Source organism: Castanea sativa, chromosome 8 (genome assembly GCF_040712315.1).
Source record: "Castanea sativa cultivar Marrone di Chiusa Pesio chromosome 8, ASM4071231v1".
Taxonomy (NCBI): domain Eukaryota; kingdom Viridiplantae; phylum Streptophyta; class Magnoliopsida; order Fagales; family Fagaceae; genus Castanea; species Castanea sativa.
The window spans coordinates 41,828,066-41,855,562 of record NC_134020.1 but is presented as its reverse complement, the minus strand read 5'-3'; the positions used below and the strand labels follow the sequence as shown (position 1 = coordinate 41,855,562).

Here is a 27,497-nt window from a genome sequence, read left to right as displayed (position 1 = left end):
TAGCTCATAGAGCCCTTACTTGGGGTTATTGGTGGCCCAATATGCAGAGGAGGCTCAGGACTATGCCAAAGTGTGATCAATGTCGAGGTTCGCCCCTTAATATCCACCAACCCTGGAGGGGTTCTTAACCCTCCGTCTAGTCCTTGGCCTTTCGCACAATGGGGCTCGGACATTGTCGGGCCATTTCCGAGAGCCGCTCGGCAACAAAAGATGGTTGCTCGTGGGAACGTACTATTTCACTAAATGGGTTGAAGCCGAGCCTTTAGCCAATATCCGAGATGTTGATTCCAAGAAATTTATATGGAAAAATATTGTTACTAGATTTGGTATACCGCACACACTTGTCTCGGACAACGGCGTTCAATTTGATGAACGCCTTTAGGCAATATTGTGGTGACATGGGTATCACAAATAGATATTCTACCCAGGCTTATCCTCGAGGGAATGGGCGAGGCCGAGGCCGTTAACAAGGTCATAGTCAATGGGCTCGAAGAGGTTGGATGATGCGAAAGAGAAGAGCTCCCTCATGTTCCCCCGTGGACATATCGGACCACACCGCGCAGTCCACCGGAGAAACACCATTTTCCATGACTTATGGAGCCGAGGCGTGATACCACTAGAATCTGGTTTTCCTACTCTAAAGACAAGTTCTTTTAGCCCCGAGAATAACCAGGGACTTCTGGAGAAAGATCTTGATTTACTTGAGGAACGGCGTGAGGCGGCTATGGGTCCAATTGGCTTATTATCGAGGAAGCTAAAACGAGGATATGATGCCCACGTGAAGCTAAGGCCACTTGCACCCGGTGATCTTGTGTTAAGGAAAGTTGTAGGCACTTCTAAGAACCTGCATGGGGTAAACTAGGACCTAATCCGGGAAGGCCCCTATCGCATTGTTTCAATAGGAGGCATAGGGTCGTATAGGCTAAGCCGACCTAGATGAACGAGTTGTACCACGTCCATGGAATGTAAATAATCTTAGAAGGTATTATTATTAATCAAATAAGCTTTTGTCAATTAATATTTCAAAGTTATGGCTAGCTCTCATATTTGAAGTTACAATTATTAAGAATCAAACAGAAACTTGGTTAAGTGTAGTCCTCGGACCATAAACCTTGTGGAAATTGTTTTCTTTTCATTTGTTAAACAGTAACTTAGTTATGCCGGTCTTCGGACCTCCTACTTTGGGAAAATTAACATTTGGAGTTACAATTATTAAGAATCAAACCGTAAACTTGGTTAATCGTAGTCCTCGGACCATAAACCTTGTGGAAATTGATGTCTTTTCATTTGTTAATCAGAACCTTAGATATGCAGGGTCTTCTGACATCCTAATTTGGGAAAATTAACATCTGGAGTTACAAGTATTAAGAATCAAACAGAAATTTGGTTAAGTGTAGTCCTCGTACCACAAACCTTGTGGAAATTGATGTCTTATCATTTACAGTTACAATTTTGAAGAATTAAACGAAAGATTGTTTAAGATTTATCTTCGGACTATGACTTTGATTAAACTTAACTTCTGATTGTGTTTGGATGTAATACCTTACTGTTTATTAACTTGGATCTTAAGTTTTATATCTTTAAGTATTGAGTAAGTTTGTGTAAGGAATGGTCCTCGGATCTTACATCCTACTAGAAACAGTGTTGTGCACTATAAGGGCTTAACCGTTATATGAAGTCCTCTTTCCTTTTTTAATCAAGGCATTGTTCAAACATATTAAATATGTCACCTTGTATTAAATCTTTAGTAATATACGCATGATAATGTGGAAGTTATGATTGTGCAATCCTTGGAGTTAGATTTTTATATTCTGAGAAACTTTGGATATGACTTAATGGGAAACTTTTGTAATAAGTACAAAAAAGAGTAAAGTAGAAACAGAGACAATCCAAGTGAAAAGTAAACGAAATCGTTCTTCATTAACCAGTTGAATATGCATTACATATAATTCAAAAAAAAAAAAAAAAGAAAGGAAAAAGAGAAGCCCTAGGCTAAGTCCTAAGCTGTTGGAGGAGGATCTTGCTGAGAGGTACCTAGTCTCCTTTCTCAACTCCAAATTTCAAAGGAGTCATAATCTGCTTTCCTTTATCCACCGTCGTTGTTGAAAGGACGATGGGTTCCACTTCGTTTGGCTCAAGTCCTTCTCTCGCATCCACTCCTACTTCCCTTCTCTTTATCGGAACCGAAGGTTCCCGTAGGATCGTGAATTTGCCGTGGGACCATCGGGGTAGGGAGTGCCAAGAGTTGTCTCGTGGGTAGGAGTAGCACAGAGCCTCTTCAATCTCCTCAGTATTTCTAGGGGAAGCCAAACGTTCCTGACTTCCTCAAATCCGAAGATCGAGGAACTCCCGCTACGTTTAAAGCTTCCCCCCATACTTTTTGACAAGCATTCGCGGCATAAAGCCGCGAACTCCCTCTGTCACTCGCTCCTGGTGGGCTACCCCTTCATCAAAACTTGCCCGTTTGGCTCCTCAAGAGAGAGTTGGAAGGAACCGGCTTCTTCCTTCATCGGCGCCAATCGCTTCTTCGATCCGAGCACTCCTTTTGAGCTTGGGAGAGCTCTTCATCTCTTGCATGAAGGAGCTTGCACGTCCTTCTATCTCGGGTCTTCATGGTCTTCAAGTTTGACTCGACCCCATTCTTCTCTCTCCTCGCCCGCTACCTCCGAGGTCAGCCTTCTCGTTCTGGCAAGGGCTGTGCCCAAAGACTTCTACCTCCATCCTAATTTCGAGCTTTCGCTCCGGCTATTTTCCGAGTGTCTTCAATAAACTTTTCAGCTACAAAGACCTCCCTGAATAGCCCGTAATAAAGTATGATGGAGTTAGGAGTACTAAAAACAAACTTACTTACGAATATTGTTAAAAGGAGAAACACTTACCGGCGCTAAGTCTCTTTTTAGGGAGAGGAATAGTTGTGGCCGGCCCATTTTCTCCAAGGTCTCCATGTCCTCGGGCGGCGAAGGGACGTTCCAGGACCTCGCCTGTGTGGTGGGCATGGCCTTGTTGAACCGCCCTTATACCGGATCGGCAGGAGATGGGAGCGCCGTCCCGCCCTTAGATCGGGGGACCATGTGGTCGGTGCTGGCGCACTGGCGCCCTCATTCCCGATTTCCCCGAGTTCAACCGAACGAGCTCTACCCTTGCCCTTGTCCCGCTTCGCCGGGGCCGGGGAGCAGAGTTGTTGGCGTGGTTTCTTGGGGTCTTTAGTAATCGTCCCTCATTATCCCCCTTTCTCTTCTTCTTGGGGTCCTCGGCTGGCAATTTTGGCTCAGAGATGGAGGAGGAGGTAAAGCTGGGGAACTCGGGACGTTCCCGCTTTCTTCTTCTCCGCAACCTTAGCAACCCTACTACCGAGAAGACCCTCCATTCGTCCCATGTCTTCTTTAAATTCGTCCTCGGGAAGGGCAACTAAGCCCGCAATTTAAGCCTCATGGTTTCTTCTTCCTCGTCGGAAAGTACCACAAACCGGTTCCCGCGAGGTCTCCTGTCTTCGAGATGGAATTGATCTATCTCGTCGTCGAGTGTGTTTGAAGAAGACACCTGCTCTTCCTCGAATGACGGTTGTTTGTGAGTGCACGGCAAGGGGAACCTGCTGCTATCGCCCGGTTGTATAGAATGGTGTTAGGAGCGGCCCGGAAGGTCACGTCGTCCAAAAAATGGGGCCGAGCTACGTTTATCCTCTTTCGTCTTCGCCGCCTGCAATAATGGCGTCCTCTATCTCCCCGGAAGTCTTTGGAAAGGGGGTGTACCCTAGAATAAGATGAGCAGCTCGAGTTGCAGGTCTTCACTAACGAACACCTCGAGCGAAGTACTCGCTTAGATCCGCGACGTTACAAGTGACTTAGACGAGGACGCACGTGTTGCTTATCTCGCAAAAAAAGACATCAAACAAACAAACTTGGTCGATTTAAATAGAAGTTTAACAAATTTAAGCAAGTGTGAATGCGCATTTCGTGTGTATGTGTTAAGAGAAGTTGAGTTGTGGGGAGATTAATCCTACGTGCGTCGCACCCGGATCCCCCCACTCAACCGGGCGGGAAGCCGTCGTGCCGCTTCCCCGGACACGATCAAGTAGTCGTCCTTCATGCCTTTGTTTGATTTGGGCAGTACAGGAGATTAGTCTAACGGTGCTAGACCGAGATTTAATGTAATAACCTACCTTAGAAAGTTTATGGGACTCATATAGGAACACGACATCGTGTCATGTGAGATTTAAACCCATCCGCTCGTTTAGAGCATCTACACTACCTAGGACTCTAAAAACGTTTGGGAGGCATTGATCGGGACACAACCGATGGTTGCGGAGGTACTCCCCAGTTACGTGTTTCATTGGTATGGTCATCCCACCCTCTATAAAGGCTATCATAGGAATGATAACCTCTCCCTCCGTCCTCTAGAACCGCCACGGCTGTCGTCGGCAAGATTTTAACCCTACGTCGCCGGGAATGCGGTATTTGGCTCTAAAGCCTTCCATCCCACGGCGGTATCAACTAGACACTTGAATTTTCCCATTACGGAAGGACGATGGACTAGACTTTAGAAGAGAGAGTGTTTGTAGTGATAGCCGAGGACAAATATCGGGGAAAAAAGGTTAAGAATAGGAGCAAGAACTTACAAGGTCAAGGTGTGCAAATCTCCACGCTTTTCTGCAAAGTAAGGTATGATGGCTTATGTCTTGATGGGATTACCCCCGAGGAATTAAATGAAGGCGCGGGTTCCCGAAGCGTCACGACGTGCGAAAGGCGGCCTCGAAATTATGTCCGTCCCGCCTAGAATTTCGTGGAGTAATGAGAACCGTTGGATGCCCATCTCACCGTTGAACGTGGCAGAGAAAGAGTAACTTACAATAAATGCGCGCGTTTTTGAAAATAAAACCGCCAAGTGTCATTTTCCGGGACGCGAAACGATTTCCACACGTGCTATCACTTATAAAGTGTGTAGGGATCTGCCGATCAAACCCTATTTTTCTCCCCTGATGTCGAAAATTAGAGTTTTCGAGGGGCTATTGTGTGGGGCAAAAGGATCCCGGTGGGAACGTGGGCCTTTGGGCCTTGTTGGTGGAGGCCGACCTCGACCCCCGGGGTTAGAGATGTGGCATGGGTCGGCCTATACGCCGAGGATCCGAGGATCCAGCTTGAGGATGGTTTTCCCCTCTGACCGACATTAAAGAGCCCGAGACTTCATGGTAAAGGTTAGGGAATGACACGGTCAAGACCAATGGTTAAAGGGAGAGAACCCTTGAATGTCCTAGAAGCGCCGATGTTGGAAGAATATCGAGGTAAAGGCGTACCTCCACATTAAAGACCCTGCACCTACCGCCCGGCCGCATTAACGAGGAAGTGACACTTAAACAACGGTGGAAGGGAAACTTCAGTTACCGTTCAAAGGCACTAAGAAAAGAAATATCTAGGCTAAGGGGGAATCGGGGGCAACACGTGGATAAAGTATTAAAAAGAGGAGTATTTAAGGAGTGGACCTGGCGAGAAACGGACGGAACTTTTTGTAACCTAAAAACAAAAAGAAAAAGAGAGATATATAAGATAAGAACAAATTTCCGCTTACGTCCGAGGAAAGCGCCTATTTACATTACTCCTTTTTGTTTCCAAGACTTGTGATCTTTAGTTTGTTATTCCATCCTCATACACTTCTAACCCTGGGTTTCAAGCTCACACTCTACAAATTCATATTGTTAGGCTCGTTCTCGAGCCCATAGCTGTATTCCCAGGTGCATTGTTTTACAGTATATATAAAAAAAAATTTATCTATAATTTTCTTATATATTTTATGTACATGTATATACAAAAAAGCAAGAAAGTCCATATATATATATATATATATATATATATAAAAAGAACTAACGTTTTTCTCTAAGAAAAAAAACCAAAATAAGTAACAGACATTTTTCACAAGTCAACATTAATATTTAAATAGAAGATGTAGCACACTATTGTCATTAACAACGATTGTGTATTAAATCTTAATAATAAAATAAAGAAATTCAAACAGTAAAATGTCCTAGTCATTACATAGGTCGAATTTTGAATATTGGTTGAGTGAAGGTATATAACCATATTTTAAGCAAATCAGAGTTCATATGACATCAGCAGCAGTGACTTATACAAGTTACAACAGCTTATCAAAAAAAAAAACACATGTTAACTTCAAGTTACAACAGCCTGCAATCCTTCCCTCCAAAACAACAAGATTTGAACTTTGTGAATAAATCCTTAAAAACCTTCTCAAAGACACCTTCATCATCTTCGTTGGTCTCTTCCTTATTCAATCTCCATGTAGTTTTGTGTCTTTTTTTTTGACTGAATGTAGTTTTGTGTCTTCAAACATGACCAAAATGTATTATCACTTACACTGTACCAACGTATGGTCTGAAAAACAGTTGCATTAAACTGGGACAAGCTCCAGTATTTCTAGACGATACCGCAGCAATGTATAAAAACACACAATTGCACGGTAATGCACATGCATATCCGGATGTGGGTCTCTGCTTTTTGCTGATTTTTTTTTTGTTTTTGTTACAGTTTCTTCGAAAATGGGTTTATATGCATTTTACATCTACGAAAGCCAATGCTTTACCTTCGTCTCTCTCTCTGACCATTCACTTCGTTTTGATTCGATACTTTTCCGATCCCAACCACAATGGTGCACCATGAGGGCGACTCGTGAGTCACACTCTCGTTATCCCTCATTTCATTACCAACTTTTTTCCAACCCTGGTTTCGAAATTCCAGTGTTCAATTTCCTTTTGTTTGGTTGTGGTTGTGGTTGTGATTTTTCAGGAAATCGGGGAAGAAGGACTTCTCGACGGCGATTCTGGAGAGGAAAAAGTTGCCGAATCGGCTTGTGGTTGACGAGGCGGTCTACGACGACAACTCCTTCGTCGCTTTGCACCCTGATACCTTACAGAAGCTCCAGCTTTTCCGTGGCGACACGATTCTCATCAAGGTATCAGATTTAAGGGATTTTTATGTTTTTTATTTTAAAATTTGGTTCCTGAAGTCTCGCTTTGCGTTTTTTTTTTTGGTGAATTGTTGTTGTGGTGTGTTTTTTTTGTGAACTTTGTTTTGTGGGTTTGGTTTGATATATAGTTAAGCCTTTTATAGTTTGGGTTTGGCTAATGCTTACCTTTTCAATTCAAAACTATGAAGTTTTTAGGGGATTGACTGTTTGGGAATCTTTGAGTACTTTATTTTTTTGGCCAAAGAATGGAGTTCTGTTCATGATTATGAGCCGTATCTGCGTAGTACAATGGATGCTTTGAATGCCATAAGATGTTGTTTGTTAGCTTCATGGAATCTGATTCCTGGTCTTTTCCAAATTATTGAAACTCCAAGTTGAATCCCAGTTTGTACAGAAAAGTCTGCTCCTTTAAATTTCTCTTTTTCTACTATTTTTTTGAGTAAGAATAGGATAAAGCGTGGTAAGAATTTACAACAAAGTTGTAGGGGTTTGGTACACTACTCTTGCAACTTCCAGTGGACTAAAACTTTATTTTTGCACTTTAGTAATTGTTGTGATTGTTCGGTTGTCTGCCTGGGTATCTATTTCTCTAAAATGTATAAATGTAGTGTTTGTGATTCCTAAGGATGGGAATCGTTTTTGGTTCATTTTTGAGCTCCTGACAGTCTATGATTCACAATGTTTGTTCTTGGTTTAATGTGCTCTGTGTTTTATTTACATTTGATGAACTGGATGGCTGGTAAAGAAGCGGAAGGACACAGTCTGCATTGCTCTTGCTGATGAAACATGTGAGGAGCCAAAGATTAGGATGAACAAGGTTGTTAGATCAAATCTGAGGGTTCGGCTTGGGGATATTGTATCTGTGCACCAGTGCCCCGATGTTAAGTATGGGAAGTGTGTCCACATACTGCCTGTTGATGATACTATAGAAGGTGTTACAGGCAATCTGTTTGACACATACCTGAAACGTGAGTTTTTAATCTGCATTGTGGAAAATTTTTTCTTCCCTTGATGTGTTTGTCAAACAGAAAAGTGTGCTGGTCTTTTTCTGTTGCTATCTTCCCTCTCATAGTGATTTATTTGGTAGTAATGAAGTTATATTACATTTTTTTAGTGAATTTTTGTACATGTATTTTAATCAGGCTCTCTCTCTCCAATGAAGAGATTATCTAGCACTAAAATGTTTATACTTTATAGATTGTGGGGAATTAAAAGCTTTGCCTTCCATTGGGGCTGTTACTTCTTCCCCTGCTTTGAAATCTCTGCCAAAGTATAACACTGTTCTTGTATTTTGCATGGATGATCCCTTTTTTTTTTTTGCTAAATAAAAAGGGGGTCTTAGGTGTGGAGTGTGGACTCATAGACCCCACAGCACATGACGGCACGTGTATTTTGCATGAATGATCCCTTTATACAATAGGGTTGTGTGCTCTCCGTTATTATGTCTCTCTCTCTCACACACACACACACACAGATATTTATATATATATATATGTGTGTGTGTGTGTGTGTGTGTGTATGTATGTATGTATAATTTAATACAACTTTCAAGTGATTGATTAGTTGAAGATTTGTATGTATACAATGTCATACATGTTTGACATGGTTGCAATTCATCTCAAATGGACCTTAAATTGATCCTTATGTGTATTTCACCTGATTTCAGTAAAAAAATTGAAACACTGACCATAATAGTTTGAGTTAATTTGATAATGCACTGTTTTTCTTTTAAATGTATGACATTTACTTCTGTTCAAGGTAATTTAATCCTTGAGATTTCATATTTAATCATCTATTTCATTCTTTAAAAAAAAAAAAAAATTTATATGATACTGTTTCCAAATTTTCTTTTTGTTGCCGATGATGGGTTTGCAGCTTATTTCTTGGAGGCTTATCACCCTGTAAGGAAGGGAGATCTATTCCTTGTCAGGGGAGGGATGAGAAGTGTAGAGTTCAAGGTTATTGAAACTGACCCAGGGGAGTATTGTGTGGTTGCCCCAGACACAGAAATCTTCTGTGAGGGTGAACCTGTCAGAAGGGAGGATGAGGATAGGTTGGATGAAGTTGGTTATGATGATGTGGGTGGTGTTAGAAAGCAGATGGCTCAGATTCGTGAGTTAGTGGAGCTGCCTCTAAGGCACCCTCAGCTTTTTAAATCAATTGGTGTGAAACCACCTAAGGGCATTTTGCTTTATGGACCCCCAGGTTCTGGAAAGACATTGATAGCTAGAGCTGTGGCTAATGAAACTGGAGCTTTCTTTTTCTGTATTAATGGGCCAGAGATTATGTCCAAATTGGCTGGGGAGAGTGAAAGTAATCTCTGGAAGGCATTTGAAGAAGCTGAAAAGAATGCTCCATCCATCATTTTTATTGATGAGCTCGATTCTATTGCTCCTAAGAGGGAGAAGACTCATGGTGAAGTTGAAAGGAGGATTGTTTCAGAGCTTTTGACTCTTATGGATGGGCTGAAATCTCGGGGCCATGTCATTGTCATGGGGGCTACGAATCGTCCAAACAGCATTGACCCTGCTTTGAGAAGATTTGGTCGTTTTGATAGGGAAATAGACATTGGTGTTCCAGATGAGATTGGGCGCCTTGAAGTTCTTCGCATCCATACCAAGAACATGAAGCTCTCTGAAGAGGTAAGCTTGCCCCCTTTAACCTTTGTTATTAAGCTTATGACATGTATTGGATAGAGTAGGTTCTGGTGGATTTGGGTATGGATACAAATACAATTGTGCAGAATCTGCATATATGAGCTCAGCATTTGCTTGAATTTTTATTAAAAAAATTTCCAACTCTCGTCTTCCTGTTTGCTTATCTATTGATAATAAATGTTCTACCCCCTTCAGGTTGATTTGGAAAGAATTTCAAAAGATACCCATGGTTGTGTTGGTGCTGATCTTGCTGCTCTCTGCACTGAGGCTGGACTGCAATGCATTAGGGAGAAGATGGATGTGATTGACTTGGAAGATGAATCTATTGATGCTGAGATACTTAATTCCATGGCTGTTACTAATGAGCACTTCCAGACTGCTCTTGGAACCAGCAACCCATCCGCTTTACGAGAAACAGTAATTTTTCCCCCCTGGTGAAATCTTTTATTGCGTGGCAGATCATTATGTTGTACAGATATATCAATCTAGCTTTCAACTGTTTTTTGATCGATTGATCTTTGGTAAACAGGTTGTTGAAGTACCCAATGTCAGTTGGGAAGACATTGGAGGCCTTGAGAATGTTCAGTGGGAACTTCAAGAGGTAATTATTTTTGCTAAATTGGTTTCAATGTATTTCTATTGTCTTGTGATTCTTAACCTGCTTATAGCTAAGACTTTCTTTTTGCCTTCTATTCCTCACAGGCTGTACAGTATCCTGTGGAGCACCCAGAGAAATTGGAGCAATTCGGAATGTCACCTTCAAAAGGGGTCCTTTTATATGGTCCCCCAGGATGTGGGAAAACTCTATTGGCCAAGGCAATTGCAAATGAATGTCAAGCAAACTTCATCAGTATCAAGGGCCCTGAACTGCTTACAATGTGGTTTGGTGAGAGTGAAGCCAATGTTCGAGAAATTTTTGACAAGGCTCGACAATCTGCGCCATGTGTCCTTTTCTTTGATGAGCTTGATTCAATTGCTTCCCAGGTTGGTTAAGGTTTTTTTAGTGTATAAAATCTCCTCCTAGGATAAAAAAGAATTAACTCTGGACTAGTCTTGTTGGGAATTATCATTCAAAACTTTGGATTGTAGACCTTATGGGCAATTCAGGCATGATTGTTTACAGATGAGTTAGATTATAACTTTGGCTGTGAATTGAGATGAGTTGTTGATATTTTACATTGTGTGGGTTACATAATTAAATCCAGTTTATAGTTGGTCTCTCATTTTAAATGGTAATACCTCAATTGTTGTTGCAGAGAGGAAGCAGTGTTGGGGATGCAGGTGGTGCTGCTGATCGGGTTCTGAACCAGCTTCTTACTGAAATGGATGGCATGTCTGCAAAGAAGACTGTGTTCATAATTGGGGCTACCAACAAACCTGACATAATTGACCCAGCACTTCTGAGGCCTGGTCGTTTTGACCAATTGATTTATATTCCTCTCCCTGATGAGAAGTCACGCTATCAAATCTTGAAATCCCGCTTGAGAAAATCACCTGTCTCTAAAGATGTTGATTTGAGAGCAATGACCAAATGTACTGAAGGCTTCAGTGGAGCTGACATCACAGAGATTTGCCAGCGAGCATGCAAGTATGCTATAGGAGAAAACATAAAAAAGGTATTCTCTTCTTCCTGTTCCTTGATTTAACTTTACACGATCACTTTTGAGTACCTGGAAAAATCATTCACCTGCATGCATATATTTTGGATGACTCAATACTTTCACTCATCTTACTGATCAAAAGGAAAAAAAAAAAATCACTCATCTTGTTTCTGTCTTAACCATACTTTATTACCATTTGGCATCTATAGGCTTTTTAGGAATGCATTTGAACTGTAATGGTACTTTTAATTCCTTGGAGATAAACAAACGAGCACCATTAGTGTTCATGGCTAAGTGGAATACCCTTCCTGGTGGAGATATATATTAGTATTGTTCCAGTTGAAAATACAATGACTGTAAGTTTGGAATTTGTTATTATTGCAGGACAGAGAGAAGGAGAGGAGGAGAAGCAAGAATCCTCAGCCTATGGATGAGGATGACAATAATGAAGTGGCAGAGATTAAAGCTGCTTATTTTGAGGAGTCCATGAAGTTTGCCCGTAGGAGTGTTAGTGATGTTGATATACTCAAATACCAGGCATTTGCTCAGACCTTGCAGCAGTCTGGGGGGTTTGGAAGTGAATTTAGGTTCTCTGAGACACATACTAAGGCCAACATTGGATCTGATCCATTTGTAACTTCTGCTAGGTTGATGAAGATGATTTCTTTTTGTTTAGTTTTTTATATTTTTTTGAAATGGTTAGGAATACATATATTCTAGTAGGCCTGTTTTGTTTGCACTGAAGAAACTGGCCAGCGCCCCGGATTGACCTTAACAAGGCTCCCCTGTAGGTGTCTAGTCTGGTGGATGGGTATTAGAGAAATATTGTGAATATGTGTGTGTGTGTGTGTGTGTGTGTGGAATATTTGGGTTTTTTTGATGATTTGATGTGATTTGGAGTGTTAATTGCATTTTATTTGGTTCATGAGAAAATGGAGGAAAAGAAAGTAATTTTAGTTGGATAATCAAACTAATCACACTACACTTTGTGTAGACTGGTTTTAACCTTTCCACAAGTGAAGTGTGGTTAGGTAGGAGGGGAAATCGCCCCTATAGGTGCGGTGCCAAAAAAGAACCCAAAACCAACAGTGCCACATCGTAGATATATAATAAAATGTTGCAATCTTAACAACTTAACCCCTTTCTCCTTGAACCCTTGAGCACTTAATGCATGGTTCAAATATATGAAGATAATTTGACAACATTTTTCACAAAAGTTAAGTTAACAAGTTTTTATTGGTTCTCATCTAAGTCCACTATTGATATCACTTTTTTACCTAACACTTTGCCATATTAACAGGTGTCAAATTTTTTGTGCCTATAGGCTTTCTCAAACTTTAGTGAAGAATGAAAAATAAAAGAAATCAAAGTTCAAATTTATGCATGGATATTTTTACTACTACTTCTAGTTCTAGCTAACTCTGATGGCATGGTAATTTTCTCTCAGGTAGGCCACGGTTTGATGGACCTAGCCAAACTTATGACTGCTTATTATAAAGCATAATCTTATATTGTCTATGTGCACCCCAACAAGCATAAATCTGCAGGCTTAAGCATAACAATCAAGATTATCTTGCTCGATGCAGCTGAGTTTGGTAGCTGATTTTTGTGTCTCATTCATGTGAATGTAGTGATGATGCAGAACTGTTTGTGCTATGCATTTGAAAAGGTGTAATGAATATTGAAGCGCCTTTTACCACTTTGCATTTAAAAGCAGAAGAGTGCATTTATCAATACCTGGGAATTTTTTGTATCCATCTGTGTATATACAAAAAATATACTAAGTTTATATATATTAAAACGAACTAATAGACAGATGTCTGTTAAATCTTACTATTATATTATAAAAGTCCTAATCATTACATAGGTCGAAGTGTGAATATTGGTTGAAGACTTGAATGTATATATTGAAATTGTAGAGTATGTATAGTGCATTTAGTATTTGGTATGTGGGGTATAAGTGTGGAAGGTTTATCTTACTAGATTGGAAGTGACTAACTTTACACGATCGCTTTTGAGTACCTGGAAAAATCATTCACCTAAATGCACATATTTTGGATGACTCAGTACTTACACTCATCTTACTGATCAAAAGGAAAAAAAAAAATCACTCATCTTGTTTCTGTCTTAACCATGCTTTATTACCATTTTGCATCTATAGGCTTTTTAGGAATGCATCCCATAAATCTAGCTTAGGCATAATTAGAGTATCTTGCGTGATGCAGTTGAGTGTAGCTGATTTTGTAAAATTATTGTAAAATAGTTTGTTTCTGTAGCATAATTTTTTGTCTTAACTCTCAATTATGTGAATGTAGTGATGATGCATTACTTTAAAAAGGCGTAAATTGTGTAATGAATTGAGGTGCTTTCTGCTCTTGTGAGACTCTTTATTTTTATTTTTATGTGAACTATTGTAGGACTTATTATAAGCTAAAGAGTGCATGTATCAATTCCTGGATAATTTTTGTTTGCATCTAGCAGTGTTGAAGTTATCTATAATTTTTGTATGCATATACCAAAAAAAAAAATTGTCCATTTATTAAAAAGAACTAGAACTAACAGACATTTTTCAAGGGTCAAAATCACCATTTAAAAAAGATGTATCACTTCTATCAACAAAAAGAAAAAAGAAAAAAAAAGTAGCACTTGCACATCATTGTCATTAACAAAGTAGCCAATTAAACCTTATTATATTATAAGAAGAAAGCAATTGAAAAAGTAAAGTGTCCTAAAATCATTACATAGGTCGAATTTTGAATATTGGCTGAATGGCTTTTTAGAGCGTATGTATTAAAGTGGTCAAAGTGAGATTGAGCTCTAGGGTATAATGTTTTGTGTTTGAAAAGCAGAGTAGGGTTTAAGTAAATCAGTGTTGGGAATGTTTTGCCCTTTGGCCCATTTTTTTTATGCAGCCCCAAAACAACTATATTAGTCAAGTAGCATTGTGAGGCTTAAAGACTCAAGTTTTAAGAGGTAACAAAATTGATGTAGACAAAAAATCCACATAAAACTTGAGTTTTTAAGACTCATTTCCTCAAAGAAAACTAAGAAAAAATTTGACCCTGCTCAAATTCACCTGCACAAAACACAAATTCACCAAAAATACACCCTCAGGTACTCAAATTTTCACATACACACTAACTCATTTACATCTCCCTTGCAAACCCAAACTCAACAAAAAACAAATTCATGCGCCACCACCTTATCTTGATCTGTGAATTTCACAACCTCCTCTTCATAAATCTGCTACTTGCGCACCACTTAGAGTCCCATAGGGTATTCGAGTGAACAGAGAGAAAGAGGGGAAAGTTTATGGGCTTTGATATGGGGTTTTGACTAAGAGAGATAGGAAATGAGATAGAGCTTGAGGGAACCACCTCAATGGTGGCTCATGGTGTTTGTGCTTGAGCTCAATGAGTGAGTTTCGGCCTTGGAGGCCTGATTTGGGTTTGATCTAGAGAGAAAGCTAAAGAAAAAAAGAGGGAAGAAGAAATTATTGACAAGGCTAAGGTTATTTATTTATTTATTTTCTTAGTTTTCTTTGAGGAATTTGAGTCTTTAAACCTTAAGTTCTACGTGAGAATATATATATATTTTTTTCACATCAACTTTGCCAAATCCTCGATCTCAAATATTTAAAACTTAAGAGGCTACTTAACTAATATATTTATTTTTGGGCTACAAAATGGAAATATTAGCTAAAATGGGCAGAAGGCAAAAAAAAAAAAAAAAACCAATACCAGCCTGCAATCCTTCCCTCCAAAACAACCGGATTTGAAAGGGTGGTTGTGTTACGAGGACCAGAAGTTGAACAAAGAGTAATCTCCAAACTGTAGAATGATGAGAGCTAATGTGGTGAAAAACAACAGAACAGGCTACAGTTTGCAGCAAACAAACAAATCAATCTACGATCGAGTATTATTATCATGTATTTATAAACGATACTGTATCAATGTATAAAAAAAATTTGCAGAGTAATTGTATAACCAGTCATGTGGGTGTGCTTTTGGTGATTTCTTTTTGCTACAGTTTCATCGAAAATGCTTTTATATGCAATTTGCATCTCCGGATGCGAATGCTTTACCTTCGTCTCTTTCTCTCTCTGCATTCGCTTCGTTTTGCTTCGAAACTTTTCCGATCGCAACCACAATGGCGCGCCGCCAGGGCGAATCGTCCGGCTCGTGAGTCAACTCGTCACCCCTCAATTTCATTACCAACTCTTTTCGAACCCTAATTTCCCGAATTCAATGTTCAATTCTTTCTTTTTCAGGAAATCGGGGAAGAAGGACTTATCGACGGCGATTCGGAAGTGGAAATTGCCACCGAATCGGCTTGTCGTTGACTTGGCGGTCAACGACGACAACTCCGTCGTCAGTTTGCACCCTTACATCATGGAAAAGATCCAGATTTTCCGTGGCGACACGATTCTCATCAAGGTATCACAGATTTAATGGAATTCTCACTCTCTCCCATATTTTGAGACATGGGTTTGTGATATTAAGCTCAAAAGAGAGTCTTTTAAGCATTTCCGATAAACTCATGTGATTTTAAGCACAAAGAAGAAAGAGAAAAGTCTTCTCTGTTGTGTCCGCAAAAGTTTTCGAAGCTTTTGAAACAAACCCATTAGATTTTTACCAATCTTAAGCTGATTCCCACCCCAAAGTTCCAATCTTTTTATTATTATTTTTTTTTCACTTTTTTAATTGTTTCCGCAGAATTTTTAAGACATGGGTTTTGTGATTTTAAGCACACACAAAAAAACAAAGAAAGTTTTTGAAGCTTTTGCAGCAAACCCATTTGATTTTAAAGCACTTTCAGTGTCATTTTTTTTTCTTAATCTTCTTTTCCTTAAATGTGATAGTCATTATCATTAATTCGTATTCGAAACCCAAAGTTTCAGTGTTCTTGCTGTTCAATTTAACACCCAATGTTTCGCTGTCCTCCATCAAACACATCCCTACAGAAGTATCAGCCACTCCAGAACCATCTCCTGCAAGAACTCTTTTAGGAGCTCCAACATTTGACGAGGAAAGGAAAAATGAATTGGGTTTCAAAGCTCAAACCAGAAAATTTGGGAAGCTTTAGATTTTGGTTTTCTCGTCAACCCCACAACGGCACAGTCAACAATTCCAGTGGTTTTTCAAAAGGGAGTTTGCTGAAAGGAGTTGAGAGAGAGAGAGAGAGAGGGAAATTATATTTGATATGGCTAATTTTTAAGCGTTAGATTTCTTCTCCGCCACGTGTCTTCTATCTAGATAAAAATGGGAGAGAATGGGAGGGGAGCTGGAACCGAAAATTTTAATGTTTTTGTGGTCTTTTTTTATTTTTAAAATTTGGTTCTGAAGTTTCGGTTTGTGTTGTTTATGTGAATTGTTGTTGTGTTGTGGTTTTTGTTTGTGTGTGTGAAACCTTAGAGTTTTGTTTTATGGGTTTGGTGTATTAATAGTTAAGCTTTTTAGTTTGGGTTTGAAAAAGTTTGGATATTGTTTTGTGTTTCAATGAGTTTTGTGAAGGAGGTTTGGTGGTAAAGTTGAGCTTTGAGGAGCTGGCTATCTGAGTGTGTTAACGTTTGTGTTCTGGTTTGGCTTATGCTTACCTTTTTATTTTTTATTTCAAAACTATCAATTTTTTTAGGGGATTGAGTGTTTCAGAATCTTTCAATACCTTATTTTTGGCCAAAGAATGGAGTTCATGATTATGAGCTGTATCTGGGTAGTACAATGGCTCTGAATGTCATAAGATGGTTTTTTGTTAGTTTGAATGTTATGGAATCAGAATTATTCATCTCTGATTCCTGGTTCACTGTTAGGTTGCTAGAAAAGAAAGTAGGAGGAAGGGTTTTTCCCACATTATTGAAACTCCAAGTTGAATTCCAGTTTGCACAGAAAATTCTGCTCCTCAAAATTTTCTTTTCTTTTTGGCAGTAGGGAATTTTTCTTTTTCTGCCTTTTTTTTTTTTTTGTTAGGAATACGATCAAGTGTGTTTTGAATTTACAACAAATTAGTAGGGACTTACAACACGTAGTAGGGGTTTGCTGCACTACTCTTCCAAGTTCCAGTGGACTAAAACAAATAAACTTGGGTTTTGCACTTTAGTTACTGTTATGGTCGTTCTGTTGTGCCTGCTTGGGTATCTGTTTCTCTAAAATGTATAAATGTGGTTTTTGTGATAACTAAAGAATGGGAATCTTTTTTTGTTTCATTTTTGATCTCCAGGCTGATGTTGAACAATGTAGGAAAATAAGGATAAAAGAGAAACAAAAGGAACAACAGAACAGTCTTAGAATCTACCTGCAAGCCTTAGGCATCACCACCTAAGGGGTTTTGGCATGACCACCAAACAGAGAGAACAAAAGAGGAGACATATTTTCTCAACTAATCATAATAATTTTTATTCCAAATCATACAGCTTTTCACAATTACAGGAGTACTAGTTAAATAGGGTTTAGGGATTACACCAATGGAAAACATCTAATTAAATCCCTTTAAAACACCCCAACATTAAAACCAAATTCAAAATTTAAATTCCAAAAAAAAAAAAAAATTAATTGCAAATTGAAAAATAAAATCTTGGATGATTTTGGTGCTCCTTGTATCACTGGCAGTCTATGTTTTGCAATGTTTTTCGTTTAGTGTGCTTACTTTTATCTATATTTGGTGAACTGGATGGCAGGGCAAGAAACAAAAGGATACAATCTGCATTGCTCTTGCTGATGACACATGTGAGGAGCTAAAGATTCGGATGAACAGGGTTGTTAGATCAAATCTGAGGGTTCAGCTTGGGGATGTTGTATCTGTGCACCAGTGCGCTGATGTTAAGTATGGAAAGCGTGTCCACATACTGCCTGTTGATGTTACTATAGAAGGTGTTACTGACAATCTGTTTGACGCATACTTGAGACGTGAGTTTCTAACCTGCATTGCAGAAACTTTTTTCTTCATTTGATGTGTTTGTCAGTGTCTCTTAGGGTCCTCCATTTCAAACAGAAAAGTGTACTGGTCTTTTTCAGTTGCTGTCTTCCCTTTCATAGTGATTTTAACTTTTTTGTAACTATTGTGATTTATTTGGCAGTAATCAATTGAGCTAAATAACTATATAGCTATTTTAGCTCCACTCAAACACAAAAAATTCTCCTGCAGCAGTGGAGGTAAAGTAAAAAAATTTAGCTAAAGTGCTACAGTGCTCATGTATCAATACATGAGCACTGTAGCTGAGAGCTATAAAAAAAAAAAAAATTTATTCCCCTTTCCAATTAAATTGTGGTTGAATATTTTTTGGACAGTGGGATATATTATTTTATTGTAGTAGATATATTATTTTATTGTGATGTTTATATTATTTTATTGTGTTGAAAGCTAAAATAGATCCACTACTGCAGCATGTTTTGTAAAATGAGTAGGTAAAATAGATAAAGTAATTTTTTGTAGAGTTAAATTGCTAAAATTTTAGCTCCACTGCTGTCGATGCTAATGAAGTTATATCACATATTTTTAGTAAATTCATGTACATGTATTTTAATCAGGTTATCCTATTCTCTCTCTCTCTCTCTCTCTCTCTCTCTCTCTCTCTCTCTCTCTCTCTCTCTCTCTCTCTCTCTCTCTCTCTCTCTCTCTCTCCAATGAAGAGATTATCCACCACTAAAATGTTTATACTATATAGATTGTGGGAAAGTGAAAGCTTTGCCTTCATTTGTGGCTGTTACTTCTTCCCCTGCTTTGCAATATCTGCCAGAGCATAACATTGTTCCTGTATTTTTCATGGATGATCGCTTTATACAATAGGGTTGTGTGCTCTCCGTTATTATGTCTCATTGTATGGGTACTCAAAAAACATTTGAGGCATTCTCAGAGAAACTTACACACACACACACATATATAATTTTAATACAGCTAAATTAAATTTTGGTATATGAGCTCCAAAATCAATGAATGTTGATTTAATATTCCTAGCAATGAGGCCAATTAGCTCTTATCTCAGATGACCCTTTTCCCCTTGTAAGTGCAAGGTGAAGGGTAAGCTCATAGGTTCAAGACCCACCAGGATTGTGTAATTAACAGTCAAGAAATATTTTTGTTTGTGATGTTAAACAAAAAAAGAAAAAAGAAAAAAGAGAGGAAGCATTTTTAGCTATGCGATCAGGTGTTTATAATTTTGAAACACCAGAAGGCCTATACTACTTTCAAGTTTCAAGTGGTTAGTTAGTTGAAGATTTATATTTAAACTATGTCACACATGTTTGACATCCTGTATTAACTGGTAAAGAGTTCTTTATCTTCTAGTTACACCAAATAACATCCCCTGGAAAAAAAAGCTCTGTTAGAATTATGGTTAAGTGATTAAACTCACCATTTCCTAGCAGCTTAAACTTTTGGGACTATTGGTAATTTAACATGGTATTAGAGCAGGAGATCCTAAGTTCGATTCCTGTCTTCACTCTACCTCCTATTTAAAATGTTAAATTCCTACTTGTTGGGCCTCCACTTACTAAGGGGAAATTTAGGCACACAAGTGGGGGGAGTGTTAGAATTATGGTTAAGTGATTAAACTCGCCATTTCCTAATAGCTTAAGTTTTTGGGACAATCGGTAATTTAACAAGCTCTTTTGGTGGTAATTTCCTCTAGAATTTCCTGAAAATTTTAAAGTTGGATTAAGGTATTCAACATGGAGCATAGAATTTGTGTTTCAACTTATTTTCTCTTGAATTCTATAGTGAGTCTAATCCTATATGAACATATGTTGGTTGCAATTCATATCAAATGGACCTTGGATCGATCCTTACGTGTATATCACCTGATTTCAATAGAAAAACTGAAATACCTATCATAATAGTTTAAAGTACTTTGATCAGGGTTTTAAAAACCGTACCGGACTGGTCATCTGACCAGTTCAACTGGGAACCGGGTATTAGTCTAGTCCGGTAAAATGGCCAAAACCGGTTAAAAAATGAGAAAAATCGGGAACTAGAGGCAAATCCAGTTTTGCCCCTGGTCTGGTTTTTAAAACCATGACTTTGATAATGCCCCTGTTTTTTCTTTTAAAAGTATTACATTTGCATATTCTTTTTTGATAGATAAGAAAAAAAAATTAATAAAAAAAAATACTCCATCAAAAAAATGAAGTAGGCAACAAAAATATATACAAGCAGCAAAAAGAAGACATAAAACTATGTAAAAGATATTTGCATATGTTCAAGGTTATTTAATCCTTGAGATTTCATATTATGGTCAATTAGATTTCATATTTAATCATTGATATAATCCTTTTTTTGATCTTATATGATACTGTTTCTAAATTTTCTTTTTGTTGCCAATGATGGGTTTGCAGCGTATTTCTTGGAGGCTTATCGCCCTGTAAGGAAGGGAGACCTATTCCTTGTCAGGGGAGGGAGGAGAAGTGTAGAGTTCAAGGTTATAGAAACTGACCCTGGGGAGTATTGTGTGATTGCCCCAGACACTGAAATCTTCTGTGGGGGGGAACCTGTCAGAAGGGAGGATGAGGATAAGTTGGATGAAGTTGGATACGATGATGTGGGTGGTGTTCGGAAGCAGATGGCTCAGATTCATGAATTAGTGGAGCTGCCTCTATGGCACCCTCAGCTTTTTGAATCAATTGGTGTGAAAGCACCTAAAGGAATTTTGCTTTATGGACCGCCAGGTTCTGGAAAGAAATTAATAGCTAGAGCTGTGGCCAACGAAACTGGAGCTTTCTTTTTCTATATTAATGGGCAGGAGATTATGTCCAAATTGGATGGGGAGAGTGAAAGCAATCTCCAGAAGACGTTTGAAGAAGCTGAAAAGAATGGTCCATCCATCATTTTCATTGATGAGATTGATTGCATTGCTCCTAAGCAGGAGAAGAGACATGGTGAAGTTGAAAGGAGGATCGTTTCACAGCTTTTGACTCTTATGGATGGACTTCAATCTAGGGCCCATGTTATCTTTATTGGGGCTACTAATCGTCCAAACAGCATTGACCCAGCTTTAAGAAGGTTTGGTCGTTTTGATAGGGAAATAGACATTGGTGTTCTGGATGAAGTTGGGCGCCTTGAAGTTCTTCACATCCATACCAGGAACATGAAGCTCTCTGATGATGTAAGCTCACCCCATTTTAATCGTTGTTATTAAGTGAGATATATTGGTTTGAGCAGATTCTGGTGGATCTGGGTCCAATTATGGATATGATTGAGCAGAATCTGCATATATGAGCTTGGCATTTACTTGAATATTTTTTTCTTTTAATTTTTTTTTCCTCTCGTCTTCTTGTTTTTAGATTCTTATTTATTTATTATTATTATCATTTCTTTGATAATAAATGCTCTACCCCCACCAGGTTGATTTGGAAAGAATTGCAAAAGATACCCATGGTTATGTTGGTGCCGATCTTGCTGCTCTCTGCACTGAGGCTGCACTGCAGTACATTAGAGAGAAGATGGATGTAATTGACTTGGAAGATGAATCTATTGATGCTGTGATACTAGATTCCATGGCTGTTACCAATGAGCACTTCCAGAATGCTTTTGGAACAAGCAACCCATCTGCTTTACGAGAAACAGTGATTTTCGCCCCTGGAGGAATCTTTTATTAAGTGGCAGATGATTATGTTGTACAGATATATTAATCTAATATTCATCCATTTTTTGATTGATTGGATTTTGCTGAACAGGTAGTTGAATTGCCCAATGTCAGCTGGGAAGACATTGGAGGCCTTGAGAATGTTAAGCGGGAACTTCAAGAAGTAATTATTTTTGCTAAATTGGTTTCAGTGTATTTCTATTGTCTTGTAATTCTTGACCAGCTTATAGCTGAGACATTGCTTTTGCATTCTCTTACTCAGACTGTACAGTATCCTGTGGAGCACCCAGAGAAATTCGAGAATTTTGGAATGTCACCCTCAAAAGGGGTTCTTTTCTATGGTCCCCCAGGATGTGGGAAAACTCTATTGGCCATGGCAATTGCAACTGAATCTCAAGCAAACTTCATCAGTGTCAAGGGCCCTGAACTGCTTACAATGTGGTTTGGCGAGAGTGAAGCCAATGTTCAAGAGATTTTTTACAAGGCTCGACAATCTGCACCATGTGTCCTTTTTTTTGACGAGCTTGACTCAATTGCTACCCAGGTTGGTTAAGTTTTTTTAGTGTGTAAAATCTCCTCCTCGCATAAAAAAGAAAATGTATAACTCTGGCCTAGTCTTATTGTGAATTGTCATTCAAAACTTAGAATTGTATAGCTTACAAGGGATTCATGTGAAATTGTTTACAGAGAGAGTTAGATTAAAACTTTGGATCTAAATTGGTCTGAATTGTTGATATTTTACTTTGTGTGGTTTACATAATTAAATCCTGTTTATTGTTGGTCTCTCATTTTACAAGTAATACCCCAATTGTTGTTGCAGAGAGGAAACAGTGCTGGGGATGCAGGTGGTGCTGTTGACCGGGTTCTGAACCAGCTTCTTACTGAAATGGATGACATATCTGCAAAAAAGACTGTGTTCATAATTGGGGCTACCAATAGACCTGACATAATTGACCCAGCACTTCTGAGGCCAGGTCGTCTTGACCAATTGATTTATATTCCTCTCCCTGAAGAGGAGTCACGTTATCAAATCTTTAAATCCTGCTTGAGAAAATCACCTGTCTCTAAAGATGTTGATTTGAGAGCATTGGTCAAATGTACTCAAGGCTTCAGTGGAGCTGACATCACAAAGATTTGCCAGCGAGCATGCAAGTACGCTATCAGAGAGGACATAGAAAAGGTATTCTCTTCTCCCTGTCCCTTGATTTAACTTTACATGATTACTTTTGAGTTTTGAGTACTTGGAAAAATCATTTCCCTGCTTGCAGAGATTTTGATGACTCGATACTTTCACTCATCTTGTTTTTGTCTTTTTAATGCTTTATTACCATCCCGTGTCTTTGTTCTTTCGCCTTTTCCTTAAAGTTCTGCTTTTATAGGCTCTTTAGGAATGCATTTAGAATAGCGGCTGTCCTTCTAATTCCTTGGGAATAAACAAACGAGCACCATTGGTGTTCATTGCCATGTCGTATATCTCCGCCCATCTTGGTATAGGCCTGAGGTTTTAGCCCTCCTTTTTTCCTTTGTTTTGGGTGTTTTTCTTTTGGTTCCTTTATTTGTTGAGGAAAAAGGGTAAGGGTTGCAATAGGCTAAAATAGACTGAAGCAATGCTTTCTTTAAAAAACTTATCTGTTCAAACAAAGTGGACCCAATTATTAGCCAAGATAGCTCCTTCACATTATGGGACTGAAATTGCAATGATATTATCATATACCTTAGCCCTATGCTTCGCTTGAAATGGAGTAGAAATTAGTATTTGTCCCCGTTGAAAATACATTGAATGTAAGTATGGAATTTGTTATTATTGCAGGATATTAAGAAGGAGAGGAGGAGAAGTGACAATCCTGAGGCTATAGATAAGGATGAAAACGATGAAGTGACAGAGATTAGGGCTGCTCATTTTGAGGAGTCCATGAAGTTTGCCCGTAGGAGTGTTAGTGATGCTGATATATGCAAATACCAGGTATTTGCTCAAACCTTGCAGCAGTCTAGGGGTCTTGGAAGTGAATTTAGGTTCTCTGAGACACGTACTGTGGCCAACATTGGGTCTGATCCATTTGTAACTTCTGCTAGGCTGTTGAAGATGATTTCTTTTTGTTTAGTTTTTTATATTTTTTTGAAATGGTTAGGAATACATATATTCTAGTAGGCCTGTATGCCCTGAAAAAACTGGCCGGCACCCCGGACTGACTGTGACAAGGCTCCACTGTAGGTGATTAGTGTGGTGGGTATTATAGAACTATTGTAATATGCATGATTTCTTTCTTGCTTTTTTTTTTTTGTGTGAGTGTGGAATATTTGGGTTTATTATTATTATTTATTTATGATTCTGATGTGGTTGGGAGTATTGATTGCATTGTATTTGCTTCATGAGAAAATGGAGGAAAAGTAATTTTTGTTGAATAATCAAACTAATCACACTGCACTTTGTGTAGATAGGTTTCCACCTCTTCACAAGTGAAGTGTGGTCAGGCAATAGGGGAAATTGCCAATAGGTGCGGCGCCAAAAAAGAGCCCAAAACCAACCGCATTGCACTATGAATATATACTAATATGCTGCAAACCTAGCAACTTCACTCCTCCCTCCTTGAACCATCAAGGCTTAGTGCATGGTTCAAAATATATGAAGATGATTTGTTTGGTTAGGTTTTATATTTATCAAATCTTTAGTTATACATTATCAAAAAGACTTAATGCATGTCTTTTTGGGTCAAGAGTTCTGTAACTTAGCTGATATTTTCAGATGTTTTTAAGTTCAAATCCCCTCTCAAATTTATCAAAAAAATGTATGCCTCTTTGGGTCACAATGTCAATGGGGTTAAGGTTTCGTGTTATGGTCTGTTTAGATACCGTTTATTTTGTTGAAAACTAAAAACAATAAAAAATAAAAAGTTACTATTCACAACAAGTTACTGTTCATAAGCCTAAATATACTGTTCATGGACCATGAACTCATTTAGTCATGCTTTTTCCATTTTGTACTTTCTAGGCCTAGGTTAATCACTTAAACTTAAACATGAGGTTTTTAATTCTCGTACTTCATTATTAATGGATGAAAATTTAGGAGTAATGCTACATACACGAAAAATTTGACAACAATTTTCACACCAGTTAAGTTTGCAAGTTTTTACTGATTCTCATTTAGGCCCATTACTGACATCACTTTTTTACCTATTACTAGCACTTTGCTACATTAGTAAGTGTCAAAAAATTTTTACCTATTACTAGCACTTTGCTACATTAGTAAGTGTCAAAAATTTTTTTTTTTGTGTTTATACACTTTCTCAAAATTTAGTAATGAATTGGAAAACTAAAGAAATCAAAGTTCAAATTTACGCATGTATATTTTTATAACTACTTCTAGTTCTAGGTAGGTTACTCTGATGTGGCATGGTAATTTCCCCTCTGGTAGGCCCCGGTCTGATGGACCTAGCCAAACTAATGATTGCTTATTATAAAGCATAATCTCATATTGTCTATATGCACCCCAACCAGCATAAATCTGCAGGCTTAAGCATATCATATTCGATCAAGTTATCTTGTGCGTGCGATGCATAGTCTGGCTGAGTTTGGTAGCTGATTTCTGTGTCTCATTCATGTGAATGTAATGATGATGCATAACTGTTTCTGTTTGTACGATACATTTGAAAGGGTGTAATGAATATTGAGGCGCCATTTACCTCTTTGCATTTAAAAGCTGAAGAGTGCATTTATCAATGCATGCATGATGCATCTACTTCATTGCGCCGTTTTGCACATTTCTTTAATTTCTTGATATATTTTATGTACATGTATGTACAAAAACATTATGCTATGTCCACATACATACAGACATTTTTTTTTCATGTGTCAACATCAACATTTAAAAAATGTAGCACACCATTTTCATTAACAAAGATGTCTATTAAATCTTACTATTATATTATAAAAGAAAGCAATCGAAATTGTAAAATGTCCTAATCATTACATAGGTCGCAACGTGAAATTCGTTGAAGACTTGAATGTATATATTAAAATGGTGGAGTACAGTGACAATGTGTATTTTTTTTTTTGAGAAGATATTGACAGTGTATTTAGTGTTTGGTATGTCGGGTGTATACATGTAGGGTTTATCTCGCTAAGATTTTACATTTTTATTTATTTAGGGAAAAAAATTGTGATTCGTATGAAATATTTTAGCAATTCAAACGAAATAGAACTGATAACATTGGTGTGTCGTCTCAAAATTATCACAAAGTTTTTAATGGATAGAATATAGAGACCAAATTCATTTATTACCCAACTTTGAACCGATAAACTCACATTGAATTAGAACACATTGTTGTAGGTGGGAAGGAGGTGATGGCGGTAGCAGAAATTAAAAGAATGAAAAATCATATTTTTACGCCTCAATAAATGAAACTTTAGTAATAGTTACCCTTCCTAAAGAAGAGTTGAATTGGTGAATTATGAGGGTTGGAGAGTTTTCTATTGCTCTTTTTTAAAAGCCTAACTACTTTTATGTTACGTTTTCTTGTCGAATTTAAATCTAACACCAATCCCAATTCACTCAATAAATTACTTGCTCTTAGAGCATCCACATTCATTTATTCTAATTCTATCCTATTTTACCATTCAAAAAGTTACTTTATCAATTATACAATACAATTTTACAATTTCTCAACATTCAATCTTCTATTTTACCATACTACACATTAAAATAATATAAATATAATAATATAAAATTTTTTCCCAATTCTCTCAATTCTCTCTCTGATCTTCCCAATTCTCTCAATTCTCTCAATTCTCTCTCTGATCTCTGTATCTCTTCCCACCGTCCACCTTCTCTCAGTCACACCACCACACCGTCCACCTTCTCTCAGTCACACCACCACCGTCCACCATCCAACTTCTCTCAGTTACACAAAAATCATTCACAAACCAGAGAGAGAAAATCATTCACAAACTAGTTAAATTCACAAACCAAAAATCATCCAGAAATCACAAACCAAAAAACCCAAATCACAAACACAAACCAGAAATCACAAATCACAAATCCACACAACTCGCCGATCTCCACCGGTAAAAACCCAAATCACTCACCGATCTCCGATCTCCGATCTCCGATCCAAATCAAAACAAGAAACCCATGCCGCCGCTGCACCACCTGACCCATGCCCACATCAGTCACCGATCTCCGATGTCCGATCCAAATCAAAACAAGAAACACATCACTCACCGATATGTTGATTTTGTCGGTTTGAAGAGAGAGGGTCATCCACACATGCAAGAATGTCGGTTTGAAGAGGGTCATCGGAGCACCGATGCCTCGTCGGTTGAGTGAATCGGTAAAGGGATCGGAGCAACGATGCCTCGTCGGAATCAGTATCAGAGAGAGAGGGTCATCGGCGAGAGAGAGGGTCATTGGCGAGAGAGGATCATCAGCGAGAGAGAGGGTCATCGGTGAGAGAGAGGGTATCGGAGAGAGTTTGGGTCTGGAGAGAGTAGAGAGCAAATGAGAAAGAGAGAAGGAAGAGAGAGAAAAAAAAGAGAAAGAATGAGAGAGGAGAGAGAAATTGCCGGGTAAATAAACGAGAAGGAGCATTAAAAAATTATTTATTTTTATCCCATTTAGCTACAGTACCATCTTACATTTACGATGGTACTGTAGCTATATGGCAAAAAAAATTTGGCTTTTCCAATTTGCCATTT

The 27,497-nt window shown here is 38.3% G+C and overlaps 1 protein-coding gene and 1 pseudogene across 1 annotated transcript; both read left to right on the top strand.

Moving 5' to 3' along the window:
• Positions 1–6,457: 6,457 nt before the first annotated feature.
• Positions 6,458–12,144, top strand: LOC142608002 (cell division cycle protein 48 homolog; annotated as a pseudogene).
• Positions 12,145–15,240: 3,096 nt separating this feature from the next.
• LOC142607823 (cell division cycle protein 48 homolog) lies at positions 15,241–24,150 on the top strand. Its single transcript, XM_075779459.1, has 9 exons — positions 15,241–15,414; positions 15,504–15,669; positions 17,907–18,135; positions 20,560–21,326; positions 21,565–21,786; positions 21,898–21,969; positions 22,069–22,350; positions 22,627–22,986; positions 23,617–24,150. Exons 1-9 carry the CDS (start codon positions 15,284–15,286, stop codon positions 23,950–23,952), a joined length of 2,565 nt encoding a protein of 854 aa, XP_075635574.1. The 5' UTR covers positions 15,241–15,283; the 3' UTR covers positions 23,953–24,150.
• Positions 24,151–27,497: the final 3,347 nt, after the last annotated feature.

Coding starts and splice junctions, on each gene's coding strand:
- LOC142607823 (XM_075779459.1), top strand. CDS start 15,284: ATGCAATTTGCATCTCCGGATGCGAATGCTTTACCTTCGTCTCTTTCT. Junction 22,351..22,626: donor TTGACTCAATTGCTACCCAG/GTTGGTTAAGTT, acceptor TTGTTGTTGCAG/AGAGGAAACAGTGCTGGGGA. Junction 22,987..23,616: donor TCAGAGAGGACATAGAAAAG/GTATTCTCTTCT, acceptor TTATTATTGCAG/GATATTAAGAAGGAGAGGAG.